Source organism: Jaculus jaculus, chromosome 6 (genome assembly GCF_020740685.1).
Source record: "Jaculus jaculus isolate mJacJac1 chromosome 6, mJacJac1.mat.Y.cur, whole genome shotgun sequence".
NCBI lineage: Eukaryota > Metazoa > Chordata > Mammalia > Rodentia > Dipodidae > Jaculus > Jaculus jaculus.
Window position 1 is genome coordinate 94,182,575 of NC_059107.1, and position 13,177 is coordinate 94,195,751.

At 44.6% G+C, this 13,177-nt stretch overlaps 1 protein-coding gene across 1 annotated transcript in view; it reads left to right on the top strand.

Annotated features, from left to right (window-relative positions):
* Positions 1–13,177, top strand: part of Slc4a8 (solute carrier family 4 member 8) — a 102,518-nt gene that overhangs the window by 53,965 nt on the left and 35,376 nt on the right. Inside the window, exons 6-11 of the mRNA XM_045151502.1 lie at positions 2,703–2,891; positions 4,852–4,943; positions 6,295–6,452; positions 7,450–7,537; positions 9,013–9,159; positions 10,400–10,500. Of these exons, the coding sequence (XP_045007437.1) occupies positions 2,703–2,891; positions 4,852–4,943; positions 6,295–6,452; positions 7,450–7,537; positions 9,013–9,159; positions 10,400–10,500 (775 nt within the window). The remainder of the gene's footprint in view (positions 1–2,702; positions 2,892–4,851; positions 4,944–6,294; positions 6,453–7,449; positions 7,538–9,012; positions 9,160–10,399; positions 10,501–13,177) is intronic.

Sequence of the window (13,177 nt, forward strand, 5' to 3'; positions counted from 1 at the left end):
AGTTTGAGGCCAGCCTGTTCTGCATGAAACCCTGTCTCAAAAATCCAAATAAGGGCTGGGTGTGGTGGTACATGCCTTTAATACCAGCACTCAGGAGGCAGAGGTAGGAGGATTTCCATGAGTTTGAGGCCACCCTGAGACTCCATTGTGAATTCCAGGTCAGCCTGGGCTAAAGCGAGACCCTGCTTCAAAATAAACAATCCAAGTAAGGGCTGAAGAGATGGCTCAGAGGTTAAGGTGCTTGCCTGCAAAGCCTAACAATCTGGGTTCCATTTCTCAGTACCCACATAAAGCCAGATGCACAGAGTGGCACATGTATCTGGAGTTTGTTTGCACCAGTTGGAGGCCCTGGTGTGCCCATTCTCTCTTTTTGCTTGCAAGTAAATAATTTTTTTCTTGAAAATCCAAATAAATAAAGAAAAAGATACAGAAATGTGTATCTTCTGCCTGAATACAAAAATACAATCTCCTTATTTACTCATTGCTTCTGGCACTTGGGTAGTCTTGAATGAGGGGAAAAATAAAGAACAGCTTGAGGTTTTGGGAGGCTTGGGAGAGGTATGCAGGATGACGTAAGCCCACTGTGCTTCTTCATGTGTTGTCCCTAATGAGCTCACAATGTTAGTGATAAGAAGCAGTCTAGGGCTGGAGAGATGGCTTAGCGGTTAAGCGCTTGCCTGTGAAGCCTAAGGACCCCGGTTCGAGGCTTGGTTCCCCAGGTCCCACGTTAGCCAGATGCACAAGGGGGCGCACACGTCTGGAGTTCGTTTGCAGAGGCTGGAAGCCCTGGCGCGCCCATTCTCTCTCTCTCCCTCTATCTGTCTTTCTCTCTGTGTCTGTCGCTCTCAAATAAATAAATAAAAATTAAAAAAAAAAAAAAAGAAGCAGTCTAGATGAAGTGTTTACTGTGCATCAGTGCTGTCTGTATATCATCTCAATTAATTTTCCATAGCAACCTTCTAAGGGGAATGATAATTTCAGCTTCATATTTGAGTATAGTATGGAATTTGTCTAAAATCTCGAAGCTCATACAATTAGTATGAACTGGGGTCTGCAGCTCCAGCACCTGCACCATTAACAGCCAGACTGACCACAATAAGTACTGGGGTTTCCCCTCAAATCTGTTGGGCTTGATAGTTTAAAGGTTGGTAATTGTCTAAGGTGAGTGATTAGTTAATTTTTCTGATAGGTTCCCCTTTTGATAGCTACTTGGAATTCTATAGTTACAGTCCCCCTGACGATCATCACAATGTTAACCCTTTGAAGGAAGGGGATGTCAGGCAAGTTTCCAGGTAACAGAAGAAAGTTGGTAATAATGTAGGGTTTTGAGTTAGTCCATCTTGAATATGAATAACTGCTCTGTGTCTTAACAGGTGTGAGATCCAGGCATGTTGGTGCACACCTTTAATCCCAGCATTCAGGAGGCAGAGGTAGGAGAATTGCCATGAGTTCGAGACTACCCTGAGAATACATAGTGAATTCCAGGTCAGCCTGGGCTAGAGCGAGACCCTACCTTGAAAAAAAAATGGTATGAATCTGGGCGTGGTGGTGCACGCCTTTAATCCCAGCACTCAGGAGGCAGAGGTAGGAGGATCACTGTGAGTTTGAGGCCACCCTGAGACTGCATAGAGAGTTCCAGGTCAGCCTGAGGTAAAGTGAGACCCTACCTCGTAAAACAACAACAACAAAAAAAAGAAAGAAAGAAAGAAAGAAAGAAAGAAAGAAAGAAAGAAAGAAAGAAAGAAAGAAAAAGAAAATGGTATAAGAGCTTAGGGAATTTTATAACATTCAGTCCTTAGCTTCCTCATTTGTGACAATGATCATGATACCTACTTCTAAGGTTTTTTTTTCTTGTGTGTATGTGTGGTTTTTCAAGGTAGGGTCTCACTGTAGCCCAGGCTGACCTGGAATGCACTATGTAGTCTCAGGGTGGCCTCGAACTCACTGCAGATCCTCCTACCTCTGCCTCCAGAGTGCTGGGATTAAAGGAGTGTGGCACGACAGCTGGCTTAAGGGCTTTTATAAACATCAGATAGATACATATATAAAGCTCGCAGTACACAGTTCTAGCACTTATAAATTCTCTGTATGCTTTGTTCTCCATAGTAATGAAATTAGTTGGGCAGGGTGGCACATGCCTCTAGTCCTACTTCTACAGGAGGATCTTTTTACTATTTTGCATGTGTACGTGAGTTTGGTATGCACTCATGTGTGTGTGCATGAGTGACGTGCACACTTGTATGTGGAGGCCAGAGTCGACATCTGGTGTGTTTCTTAGTTAGTCATTTTCCACTTTTTTCTTTTGGATGGGATCTCTCACCGAGCACAGAGCTCATTGTTTTGGCTAAACAAGCTACCCCCAACAGACCTCAGGTACAGGAAGATCCCTTGAGCCCAGCAGTTAGATCATGGTTAGCCTGATTAACATAGTGAGAACCTGTCCCTAAATATTTATTCATATACACAGTCTACTGCTAGGGCTAAATTCCTAGCTCCTAAAAACACAATTTCGTCAAATGAATATAACTTTTCACAGCTATAATCTTCTAATGCTCTTTCAGACATTGAAGCTGAAATTCTACCTCAGTGACCCTGACGCAGTTGCTTCTTCCTACCCTTTACCCCTCCCCAGCCCTGCCTGATGGTTTAGTTGGGTTCATGAACCCTCAGTTTGATTATCCATACTAATGCCTGCTTTCCAGACCTGATACTGGACCAGCAGGAGCTGTTCAGTGACCTGAATGACAGTGTGAGGGTTAAAGTACGGGAAGCCCTCCTCAAAAAGCACCATCACCAGAATGAGAAGAAGAGAAACAACCTTATTCCCATTGTTCGGTCCTTTGCTGAGGTTGGCAAGAAGCAGTCTGATCCGCATTCAATGGATAAAAATGGTAAGATTATCGTGCGTGATTCTTTTTCTCTTTATTAATAAGGTATTTGGGAACTCGTTGGGGTGCTGAGTTACCAGAGGGTAGAGGCTGTATGTGCCTCATAGCTTTCCATGCCTGCAAAGATGCTATTCTGGTGGTTAGAAAGAAGAGTGTCTCTCTCTGGTGTACTTGGAAGGCATACTTTTGATATCAGTGGATGAAGGGAGGGAACTATACCCTAAGGTAAGGGATGTATGCCCTAAGGTACTCTCAAAAATTATTAGACTTTTTGGAGAATATCCATATTGAGAATAATTTGGGGCCAGAAAAAGTAAACTGGAGCCTTTTAGGAGTAAGCCAATATCTTGGACTAGAGAAGAAAAATTCTTTCTTTCTTTAACTTTTTTTAATTGACACTTCTATAATTATAGACAATAACCCATGATAATTCTCTCCCTTCCCCCACTTTCCCCTTTACAGCTCCACTCTCCATCATATCCCCTCCCCCTCTCAATCAGTCTCTCCTTTATTTTGATGTCATGATCTTTTCCTCCTATTATGAGGGTCTTGTGTAGGTAGTGTCAGGCACTGAGAGGTCATGGATATCCAGACCATCTTGTGTCTGGAGGAGCATGTTGTAAGGAGTCCTACCCTTCCTTGGGCTCTTACATTCTTTCCACCGCCTCTTCCACAATGGACCCTGAGCCTTGGAAGATGTGATCATGATGTTTCAGTGCTGAGCACTCCTCTGTCACTTCTCAGCACCATGGTGCCTTCTAAGTCATCCCAAGATCACTGCCATCTGAAAAGAGAAGCTTCTCTCACCGAAAGTGAGAGTAACATTAATATATGGGTATGAACATTAAGAGAAGTGCTTACCAGGCAGTTTGGTGAGCATAGCATATACATTTAGCTCTTCTTTCTTTCTTTACGTAAGAGAAAGACAGACAGTGCACATGCTGGGGCCTCATGCTGCTGTAAACAAACTTCACAACATGTGCCACTTTGTACATCTGGCTTCCCATTGGTACTGGGGAATTGAACCCAGGCCAGGTGGCATTGAAGCAGGTGCCTTAACCCCTGAGCCATGTTCCTAGCCCTGTACTACAGATTCTTCAGTTAGATCTCTAGCTTTGTGATTTTGGCTTTACCACTTGTAGGGTGTATGACTTTGGGCAACCTACTAAACCTCTTTAAGTCTCACCTGTGAAATAGAGACAATCATAGGACCTAGTCCTTCAGTTTATTGTGGGATTTCAACAAATTAATCTGTGTAAAGTCTTTATTTAGGTTCATGGTGGTTGTAAACACTCAGTGTCAGCTGCTGGTTGGTTCTTTCTCTGTGGCCGGACAGACCCTCATCTATATTCATCGCTTAGTATCCTTGTTTACTGAATTATAATGTAGAGAGCTTTGCTTGGGAGTCTATGTTTTTTTAAATATTACTTATTTATTTAATTATTTATTAACTCTGAGAGAGAGAGAGGGAGGGAGGGAAAGTATAGGCGCACCAGGGCCTCTTGCTATTACAAGCAAACTCTAGACCCATGTGCTGCTTTGTGCATCTGGCTTTATGTGGGTCCTGCAGAATTAAACCTAGGCCGACAGGCTTTGCAAGCAATTTCCTTGGACCACTGAGCAATCTCCACATCCCAGAATCTATGTTTTTAAAAACTCCTTTGTAGAGGTCATTTAAATGCAATTCTCATTAAAAATTGTTGCCTTAATAATAAGAGTAATAAAAGAAGACCATGATATGTTCAGGAAGGCACAGAGTTACTAGGACCTCTGCCCTCCTCCCCTTACCACTAGTTAGTAATATGATAGGAATGAGTGGATCCTACTTGATGATCCTTTTAACTATGTCTCTATGCAGCCTTGCTAAGAAAAGTCATTAGTCAACGGATGTTGATAGGATGTGTCAGAAAGAAAAAAAAAAGGTCAGGCACTTAGCAGATTCTGTTTGATTTTCTTTAAATAGGTCAAACTGTATCTCCTCAGTCCATGCCAACTACAAGTCTTGAAGTGAAAAATGGAGTGAATTGTGAACATAGTCCTGTGGACTTAAGCAAGGTGAGCAGACGTGGGAAGTTGGTTTCTAGGCCTAAGGTTATCTCTGGTGGAACTTAGCATCCAGTCACTGGAATTTGGTGAGCCTTAGTATTTCAAGATCCTTTCTTCTTGACCACAGCTGCTTCTGTGGAAGAGAGGCATATCTGTTCACATCTTCCCCTTCTGTAGGCCCAGTCTAGGTGAGGCCGACTCTGAGTTCCTGCAGCTTCAACATACTGAAAGCTGAGACTGCCCACAAAGCCTGTGCTAACCCAGGTCCAGACCCAGACTCACACTCACACCCAGGCCCAGACCCAGACCCAGACCCACACCCAGACCCACACCCATGGTGAATGCCAGCAAGCCCACTGAAGAGGGCCCTCAGTGGAATGGGGCAGGGAGGAGGGAAATGATGGTACCAACACATGATGTGTCCATACAAAGCTTCTACTTAAACTAGCCCAGGATCACAGAGCTTTTAAAATAAAGAATCCAAGTTTAAATCCAGACATTCTGATTTAATTCCTTTTCCACCATGCCTCCTCAAGGAGGACTGCCGCTCAAGCTCTGGGTTATATTACTTCCCATTTCAAGCACCTGAATGCTTTCTGAGATCCACAGTTATGCCCACAATAGCAGTCTCAACCACAAGGTAGCTTTAGGAGGCAGTTGTAAAACTAATGTCTAAGCAAAACCTTTTGAGAAGGAACTGCAGGGGACGAGACACCAACAAGTGTTCCACGGGGCTGTGGGTTATGAGCTGTGAGAGCGGCAGTTAGTCACTGGGGGGGGGGGGGATGCCTCCAGATATCTCTTCCTACATTGTGGCTCTTACAGTCTTTCTGCCCCCTCCACAAAGTTCCCTGAGCCTTGGCAGGTGTGCTTTAAGTCCAGTTTAGTGTTGAGCTCTCAGCAGCTTCTGGATTTCTGCTTTGGTGCGTTTTGAGTCTCCTCAGTGTCTGTATGCATGGCCCTGGCACAGGGTGTCAGGCTCGCCGTGGAAGCAGTGCTCTTGCTCATCTCTCCAGCTCCTCTGTGGCTTTACCTGGTCCTGGATGGTGTGGTGGGTGGTTCATCTCCTGCCAGGGAGTCAGCTGTCTTTTCTTATCTTGATAGATTTTGGTTGCCCTCAGTTTTCACTACCCTCTGCCCCCAGCAAGCACAATACCCTAGCGTCTCCTTACCCCTGTTTTTTCTTTTGTTTTCAAATAGTTTCATCTACCATACAGGGTTTTTATAAGGATCAAATATAACAGTGTGCAAAAACACTGTTGTAACAATAAAATGATATGTTAATAAAAGGTGTGGTCAGAGTAATTGATGTTTAAGGTGATGGTTCCCAAATAGTCAGAAAGCTCTTTTGAACTCTCAGGTGGACCTTCATTTCATGAAAAAAATTCCTACTGGGGCAGAGGCCTCCAACGTCTTGGTTGGAGAGGTGGATACTCTGGACCGGCCCATTGTTGCCTTTGTGCGGCTCTCTCCAGCTGTTCTCCTCTCAGGCCTGACAGAAGTGCCAATCCCAACAAGGTAAAGGTGGAGGTGAAACCCAGGGCATTGCACTTGAAGTGCATGCATGTGTGGGCATTGATGAAAGAGACTAGCTAACACCAGTAGTTATGACTAACTGATTTGGAGACTGGTTCTTGAAATTTAACAGTGAGCTCTGAAAATGGGTACAATTGATCAGCCACTATGCGGAGGAATTTTCACTTTTAGGGCTTTGACTACCTGCTACCCTACAGCCTTGGAGATAGAAATGTAAGGTGCATTGAAGGAGCACATCGAGGGGCAGTTGCTCGTTATAATAGCCTCTCAGTCTCACACTGAAAGCTCTGCAGAGCCAGATCCAGAGACACAGCAAAGGTACTGTGCGTCTGCAGTCCGGGCAGGGCTTGTGGAGTCTGCACATACGCCTTCATTTGTTCAGAAGGCTATTCATGTGCCCTGAGGAGTCGATGCCAGTGAGTGAGAGCCCTGCTAATTATAGAGGAGTCAATGTCCAGAACACAGTCTAGACTCCTCTCCAGGGCTAGATCATTTCAACTTCTTACGCTTCTCCTCTCCCAATCATTTTCTTAATAGAACAATGAATGGATCAGATAACCTTGAATTTGTACAATGCCATGTTTTGAAAAAAAAAAATCCTTTTATAGCTAGGAATAGTGTCCATGGAAACCCTAAGACATATAGCCACATCATTGAACAATGCCATTAAAGTAGTTTCCGATGTCTGTAGTGGAGCTGTTCAGTCATGGCGACACGATGTGACGCATACTGTCTGTCTATTCAGTCGTGGCTACATGATGTGACACACACTGTCTGTCTATTCAGTCATGGCTGCATGATGAGACACACACTGTCTATTCAGTCATGGTGACACGATGTGACGCACACTGTCTCTCAGACACAGAAATAGAATTTCCATTTGGTAGGACAAGAGAAATGTTTTGCTGTTTAAAGAGGAATAAGATATCACTTCTTCATGCTTACTTAGCATAACTTCCTCTTTTGCATGTTTTTCCAGGTTCTTGTTTATCTTACTGGGTCCAGTAGGGAAAGGCCAGCAGTACCATGAGATTGGCAGATCCATGGCCACCATCATGACAGACGAGGTACACGCCGCTTCTGCCTGTCAGTCATTCATGCCGTGTCCACTGTTGCCTGCACTGTGCTGGCTTCTGCGGAGCAGCTCGGGGCACTTTACGAAAGCCTGTGATGGGAGGGCTCCGCCCCTTTCAAGCAGGCTCTTCCTGTGCCCCCGGGCTGGCCTCGAACACCACACATGCGATCCTCGCCTCAGCTTCCCGAATGCTGTGACTACAGATGTGCGCCACCATGGTTGCTTATCTGTGCCTTTTTTGTTTGTTGGTTGGTTTTTCAAGGTAGGGTCTCACTGTAGCCCAGGCTGACCTGGAATTCACTCTGAATTCTTAGGGCAGCCTCAAACTCACCACAATCCTCCTACCTCTGCCTCTGAAGTGCTGGGATTAAAGGCGTGCGCCACCACGTCCAGGTCTGTTCTTTTTTTAATAGTCAGAAATGTAGGAATATCCTTTTCTGGGAAAACTACTCTTGCCAAATAGAATGTCTAGAGCAATGCATTAAACCTGAGTTAACGTTCTAGAGAAGGTGCTCAATTAAATACATGTAAGTTATTTGCATAAAGAAACCTCACTTCCATTCCCTGTAAGTGAGACCAGTTGGTGTAAAGGCCAGGAATCTGCTTTTAGGCAGTGCCATGGGGGTGGCTGGTCTTTATCAAGTCCGTCGCGTTGGTCTTATTCTGAACCACTCCTGTGCTGCACGTGTCAGCCGCACGGTAGAGGTTTGAAGGCAGAGGGGGGTATGAGCTGTGCTACAACCTCTCTGATTGCTTCATTGAGGATCATTATCAGTCATTCCATCCACTTTGAAACATTATGATTAAAAATATCCATGTGTCTTGCTTTTCCTTCTATAGTGATAATAGGGTTGTACAACTGTAGAGACTTTTTTTGTTCTCTTTGATATCACTCTGTAGTCCAGGCTGGTCTTGACCTTGAGGCAATCCTCCTGCCTCAGCCTTGTGAGTGGTGGAATTACAGGCATGTACCACCACACTCAGCTTAAAAAAATATTCTTGTACTTCTCTGAGTGCTAAGTTTTCTGCATCTTGGATTCCCGTGACGGAGAGAAATCAAGTGGCTATATTCATAGCCTCTTGAATTTTTTTTCAGGGAGGGGGCACAGAATTGGCACCCCAGGGCCTTCCGCCACTCCAGATGCATGTGCCACCTTGCGTGTGCCACCTTTGCGCAGGCATCACTTTGTGCATCTGCATTACATGGGTTCTGGGGAGTCGAACCCGGTTGTTAGGCTTTGCAAGCCAGTACCTTAACTGCTAATGAAGCTCTCCAGCCCCCTCAGTTTTTGGAGATAGGGTCTCTAGTCCATGCTGACCTGGACTCTTAGGCTGGTTTCAAACTCACAATAGTCCTTCTACCTTGCCTCCTTGGTGCTGGGATTAAAGGCCTGAGCCACCGTGCCCGGCTTGGAAATTGTTCAGAGTAACGTTCAGATTTCTTAAAGGGTCTTTCCTTCCCTGTAGATTTTTCATGATGTGGCATATAAGGCGAAAGAGCGAGATGACCTCCTGGCAGGGATCGATGAGTTCCTAGACCAGGTGACGGTGCTCCCTCCGGGGGAGTGGGACCCGTCCATCAGAATCGAGCCACCCAAAAACGTCCCTTCCCAGGTAAGGCATGCATGGATGTAAGCCCGTGGTGGCTGATAAAGCAAAGCCCAGGTGTGCATGTGTTAAATGAGTGGGGGCCCATCTCTGTTTGGGAGCTGTTGAAACCACCACAACAATTTAAAAATGACTTTGCAGAAACCAGATTAGTTCATATGTGATGAGGTATTAGAGTTACTTAGGGAAAAATTTTAATCTAAATTTTGAAGGATTGATTAAAGGATGACAGAGAGGAGCAAGAAAATATTTCTTGGAAGTATATCATATATAAAGTCATCATATGAAAAGGCAAGTTGTATAGAGAAAGCAAATGGAATTCCCCATAGTTCTGCCATTTAAAGGATGGGAAGAGAACTTCTGTGTATTTAGTCACCAGACCAGGTGTTTTATAGATGTGACATTAGCCTGTTCAGCAACTTTTCCTGAAAGGTACCATTATCTCTAGTTTGCCCGAGAGGAATTTAGTGATCTTGTAGGACAGAACTTTAAGGTAAAGATTACACAGAAGCAGATTTCAAACAGAAGCTTAGATGTTCGTATCTGATGCTGGAGCCCTTTTTTATTTCTGGGAAGATGTAGTAAGGAGTCAGATTTTACTGCAGAGGAAGAGATGTTTTGTTTTATTTGTGAGAGAGTGGCAGATAGAGAGAATGGGTGCAAACAAACTCCAGATGCATGAGCCACCTGTACATCTGGCTTACATGGGTACTGGGGAATCAAACCTGGGTCGTTAAGCTTCACAGGCAAGCACCTTAACTGTTAAGCCATTTCTCCAGCCAGAAGTTTTTTTTTAAAAAAATATGTAAATAAGCACATTCTTCCAGGAAAGTAAATAAATTGCATCAAGTCAGTAAGTTCACATGGGGCTGGAGAGATAGTTCAGTGGTTAAGGTGCTTGCCTGCAAAGCCTAAGGACCCAGGCTTGATTTCCCAGTACCCACATAAAACCAGATGCACAAGGTGGCACGTGTTTCTGGAGTTTATTTGCAGTGGTTTAGAGGCCCTGGTATATCCATTCTCTCTCTTTCTCTCCCTCTCTTTCTCTTTCTGTGTGCCTCTCTCTCATAAATGGATAAGTAAATAAATAAAAAGTATATAAAATAAACATATCTGGAAGCTTGCGGATTTATTTATTTATTTATTTATTTTTGCTTTGGTTTATCTATCTTACCACCACTCCCTCCTGTTAGCAGAAGGACAGATAGACATTGACGTTGCTAATTTTGTGGCTTTATTTTAAAAGGAGAAAAGGAAAATGCCTGGAGTTCCAAATGGAAACGTTTGCCACGTAGAACCAGAACCCCATGGGGGACACAGCGGGCCAGAACTTCAGCGCACTGGGCGGTAAGCTCTGAGCCTCACAGCTGGCACTGCCTACCCAGTAGACTCCATGTAAAGGAAGGGGGCTCTTTGTTTTGGGCATTCTTTGTAGCGGGGCTTCATTGTCTGGGGTTGGCTTTTCAAATAGAACTCCTGTGTATATTAGGAATGTATCTTAACGTTTTGTTCAGTCGTTCAAGTTTCTCAAACGATTTATGTTCTCTCTCCTTCAGCCCTTCCCACACATTGTTTCCTCTAATTTGAATACTTCCCGTTTCTTCAACTCCCGGTGAACTCCACGTACCCTCTGTCTCAGCTTAGGTGTAACTTCATCTGGAAAGCCTTCCGGTAGAAATCAGGCACTGCTGCTGTGCAGTGTCACTGATCTCTGACGCCCCCTTCCTCGACCACTGCGGTAGCGCTTACCACGCTTATTATCACTGCGTGACTAGTTGTGTTTCCTGCTGGACCGTTTTCTTCAAAACAAAAAAGGGTTCTATCACAGTGCCCTGCGTAGAGTAGACGTTCAGCATGATCTCTGTTGTGTGGTGGAAAGTGATTAGCTATGACATGTGCTGCACCATCGCTCAGATGAGAACCTCCCTTAGCGGATTGGAGGAAAGGTATTTCCTTAGGTGTGTGTCTCTCAGGGGTATGAAATCTACTCTTTTAGGAATAGGTATTCAAGGAAGAGGACCTTTATGGTAGGTGAGGGCAGCTGGTCCCTGGACTGGGAGGTTGCGTTTCCCAGGTAGAAAATGTAAACGAGGAGGATATTAGGTATGATATGACATCAGTGGTGTCTGCAGTGCTCTTGTGGGAGAAGATTGAGAGTGTGGTCTGGCTCTAGACTGAGTGTGGCTCACAGGATCTGGGGTAGAGCTTGTCAGGGCAGGACTCAGGTCACAGAAAGCAGATTATGTCGTCTGTTTCCTTGCTTTTACCATCTGCATACTTCCTCTTTTACCCTCAGTGTTTTCCCAATAAAAGTTCAAGGAGTTTTTGAAATTGGAGAGCATGATTTATTTTTACTCTTGAAAACACAGGGCAAAGTCAGAACGGGGGACAACACAGGAGGGAATGGCACTTGAGTAGTAGTATGCTTAAAGAAGAATGTCTCGTGGTTGTAGAAACGCGGCAGAGGGCAGGAGGAGACAGGTGCTCTAGAGAACGCTGGGAAAGGAGGAGCCTTTGGATGGAGAGGCCGCTGCAGAAGAGAACTTTAAAGTCTCGGGAGCTCTGCGTAGGGGGTGGTCAGGGGAGTGGTGTTAATAGGCCATGAGGAAGCGTCTGTCTTAAGGGATGTTCTAAGACTGAGACTGTCTCAGAGGAGGTGATGTTTTTGAACGACTTTTTACTTACTTTTTTTTTTTTTTTTTAAGTATGGTCTTGCGCTAGCCCAGGCTGACCTGGAATTCACTACGTAGTCTCAGGGTGGCTTCGAACACATGGCGATCCTCCTACCTCTGCCTCCCGAGTGCTGGGATTAAAGGTGTGCGCCACCATAACTGGCAATATCTTTTTGATATAGAAATGTGTCTACACCCTAGGTCTTAGAGTTTGAAGTAATAGAACTTAGACAGAAGGGGTTTCTTTGAACAAATCTATGCAGAGATGAGATTTCAGGACTCCTTTGGTGCCAAGAAAAATAGAATATGAGAGTCCCATGCTTATGATCAGTTCCACATGAGATATTGGGTCACCAATATATTGGACTTCAGTAGTTATAAGATCTTGGAAATGGTGCCTGATTCTCCACCTCTTAAACAAACCCATAGTGAAAGGACTATCTATCACATGTTTAATCACAAGCATCAAGTACCTTTAATTCACAAATTCAGCTTTAAAAAAAAAATGTTTTTCGTTTTTGCTTTTTTTGAGGTAGGGTCTCACTATAGCCCAGACTGACCTGACACTCATTCTCTAGTCCCAGGCTAGCCTCAAATTCGCAGTGATCCACTCACCTCTGCCTCCTGAGTGCTAGGATTAAAGGAGTGTGCCACCACACACAGCTCAAATGGGGATTAAAGAAGTTCTCCGTGCGTCACATGTCAGAGACTTCTAGAAGGAAGAAAGCATAGAGGAAGCTCCTTTATTCGGGATGCAAATTTTTGGGAAGGGTTAATGACACAGATTTCTTTCAAAGCACAGCAGGCAAACAAATGACTGGCCTGTCCCTAAAGCCCTCCAGGGAAGGGCTCCCTAAGTCAGCTCCCCAGAATAATGTCCTTCAGAGGAGGTCGCTAAGCCTGGGACCCTCCAGTGAGTAAGTCCTTTCTTGCTTCAAGCTTGAGTTCATAGCCTGTGTGCCTCCTGCCCCACAATACTTGAACATTAAGAACAGTGTTGGAAGAGAAAGGACGTCTCAAATATGAGTTACTCTTGTCTAATTGCTGTTTGTGTTAGCTGTACAACTATGGTATGACTTTATGTATGAATGAAGTATGAGGGTAACTCCATAAAAGTATTCAGAAATCATTTTTTTTAAATTTTTTTTCTTCATTTTTATTTATTTGAGAGTGACAGAGACAGAAAGAAGGAGATAGAGAGAGAGAGAGGGAGAGCATGGGCGCGCCAGGGCTTCCAGCCACTGCAAACGAACTCCAGACGCGTGCGCCCCCTTGTGCATCTGGCTAACGTGGGTCCTGGAGAATTGAGCCTCAAACCGGGGTCCTTAGGCTTCACAGGCAAGCGCTTAACC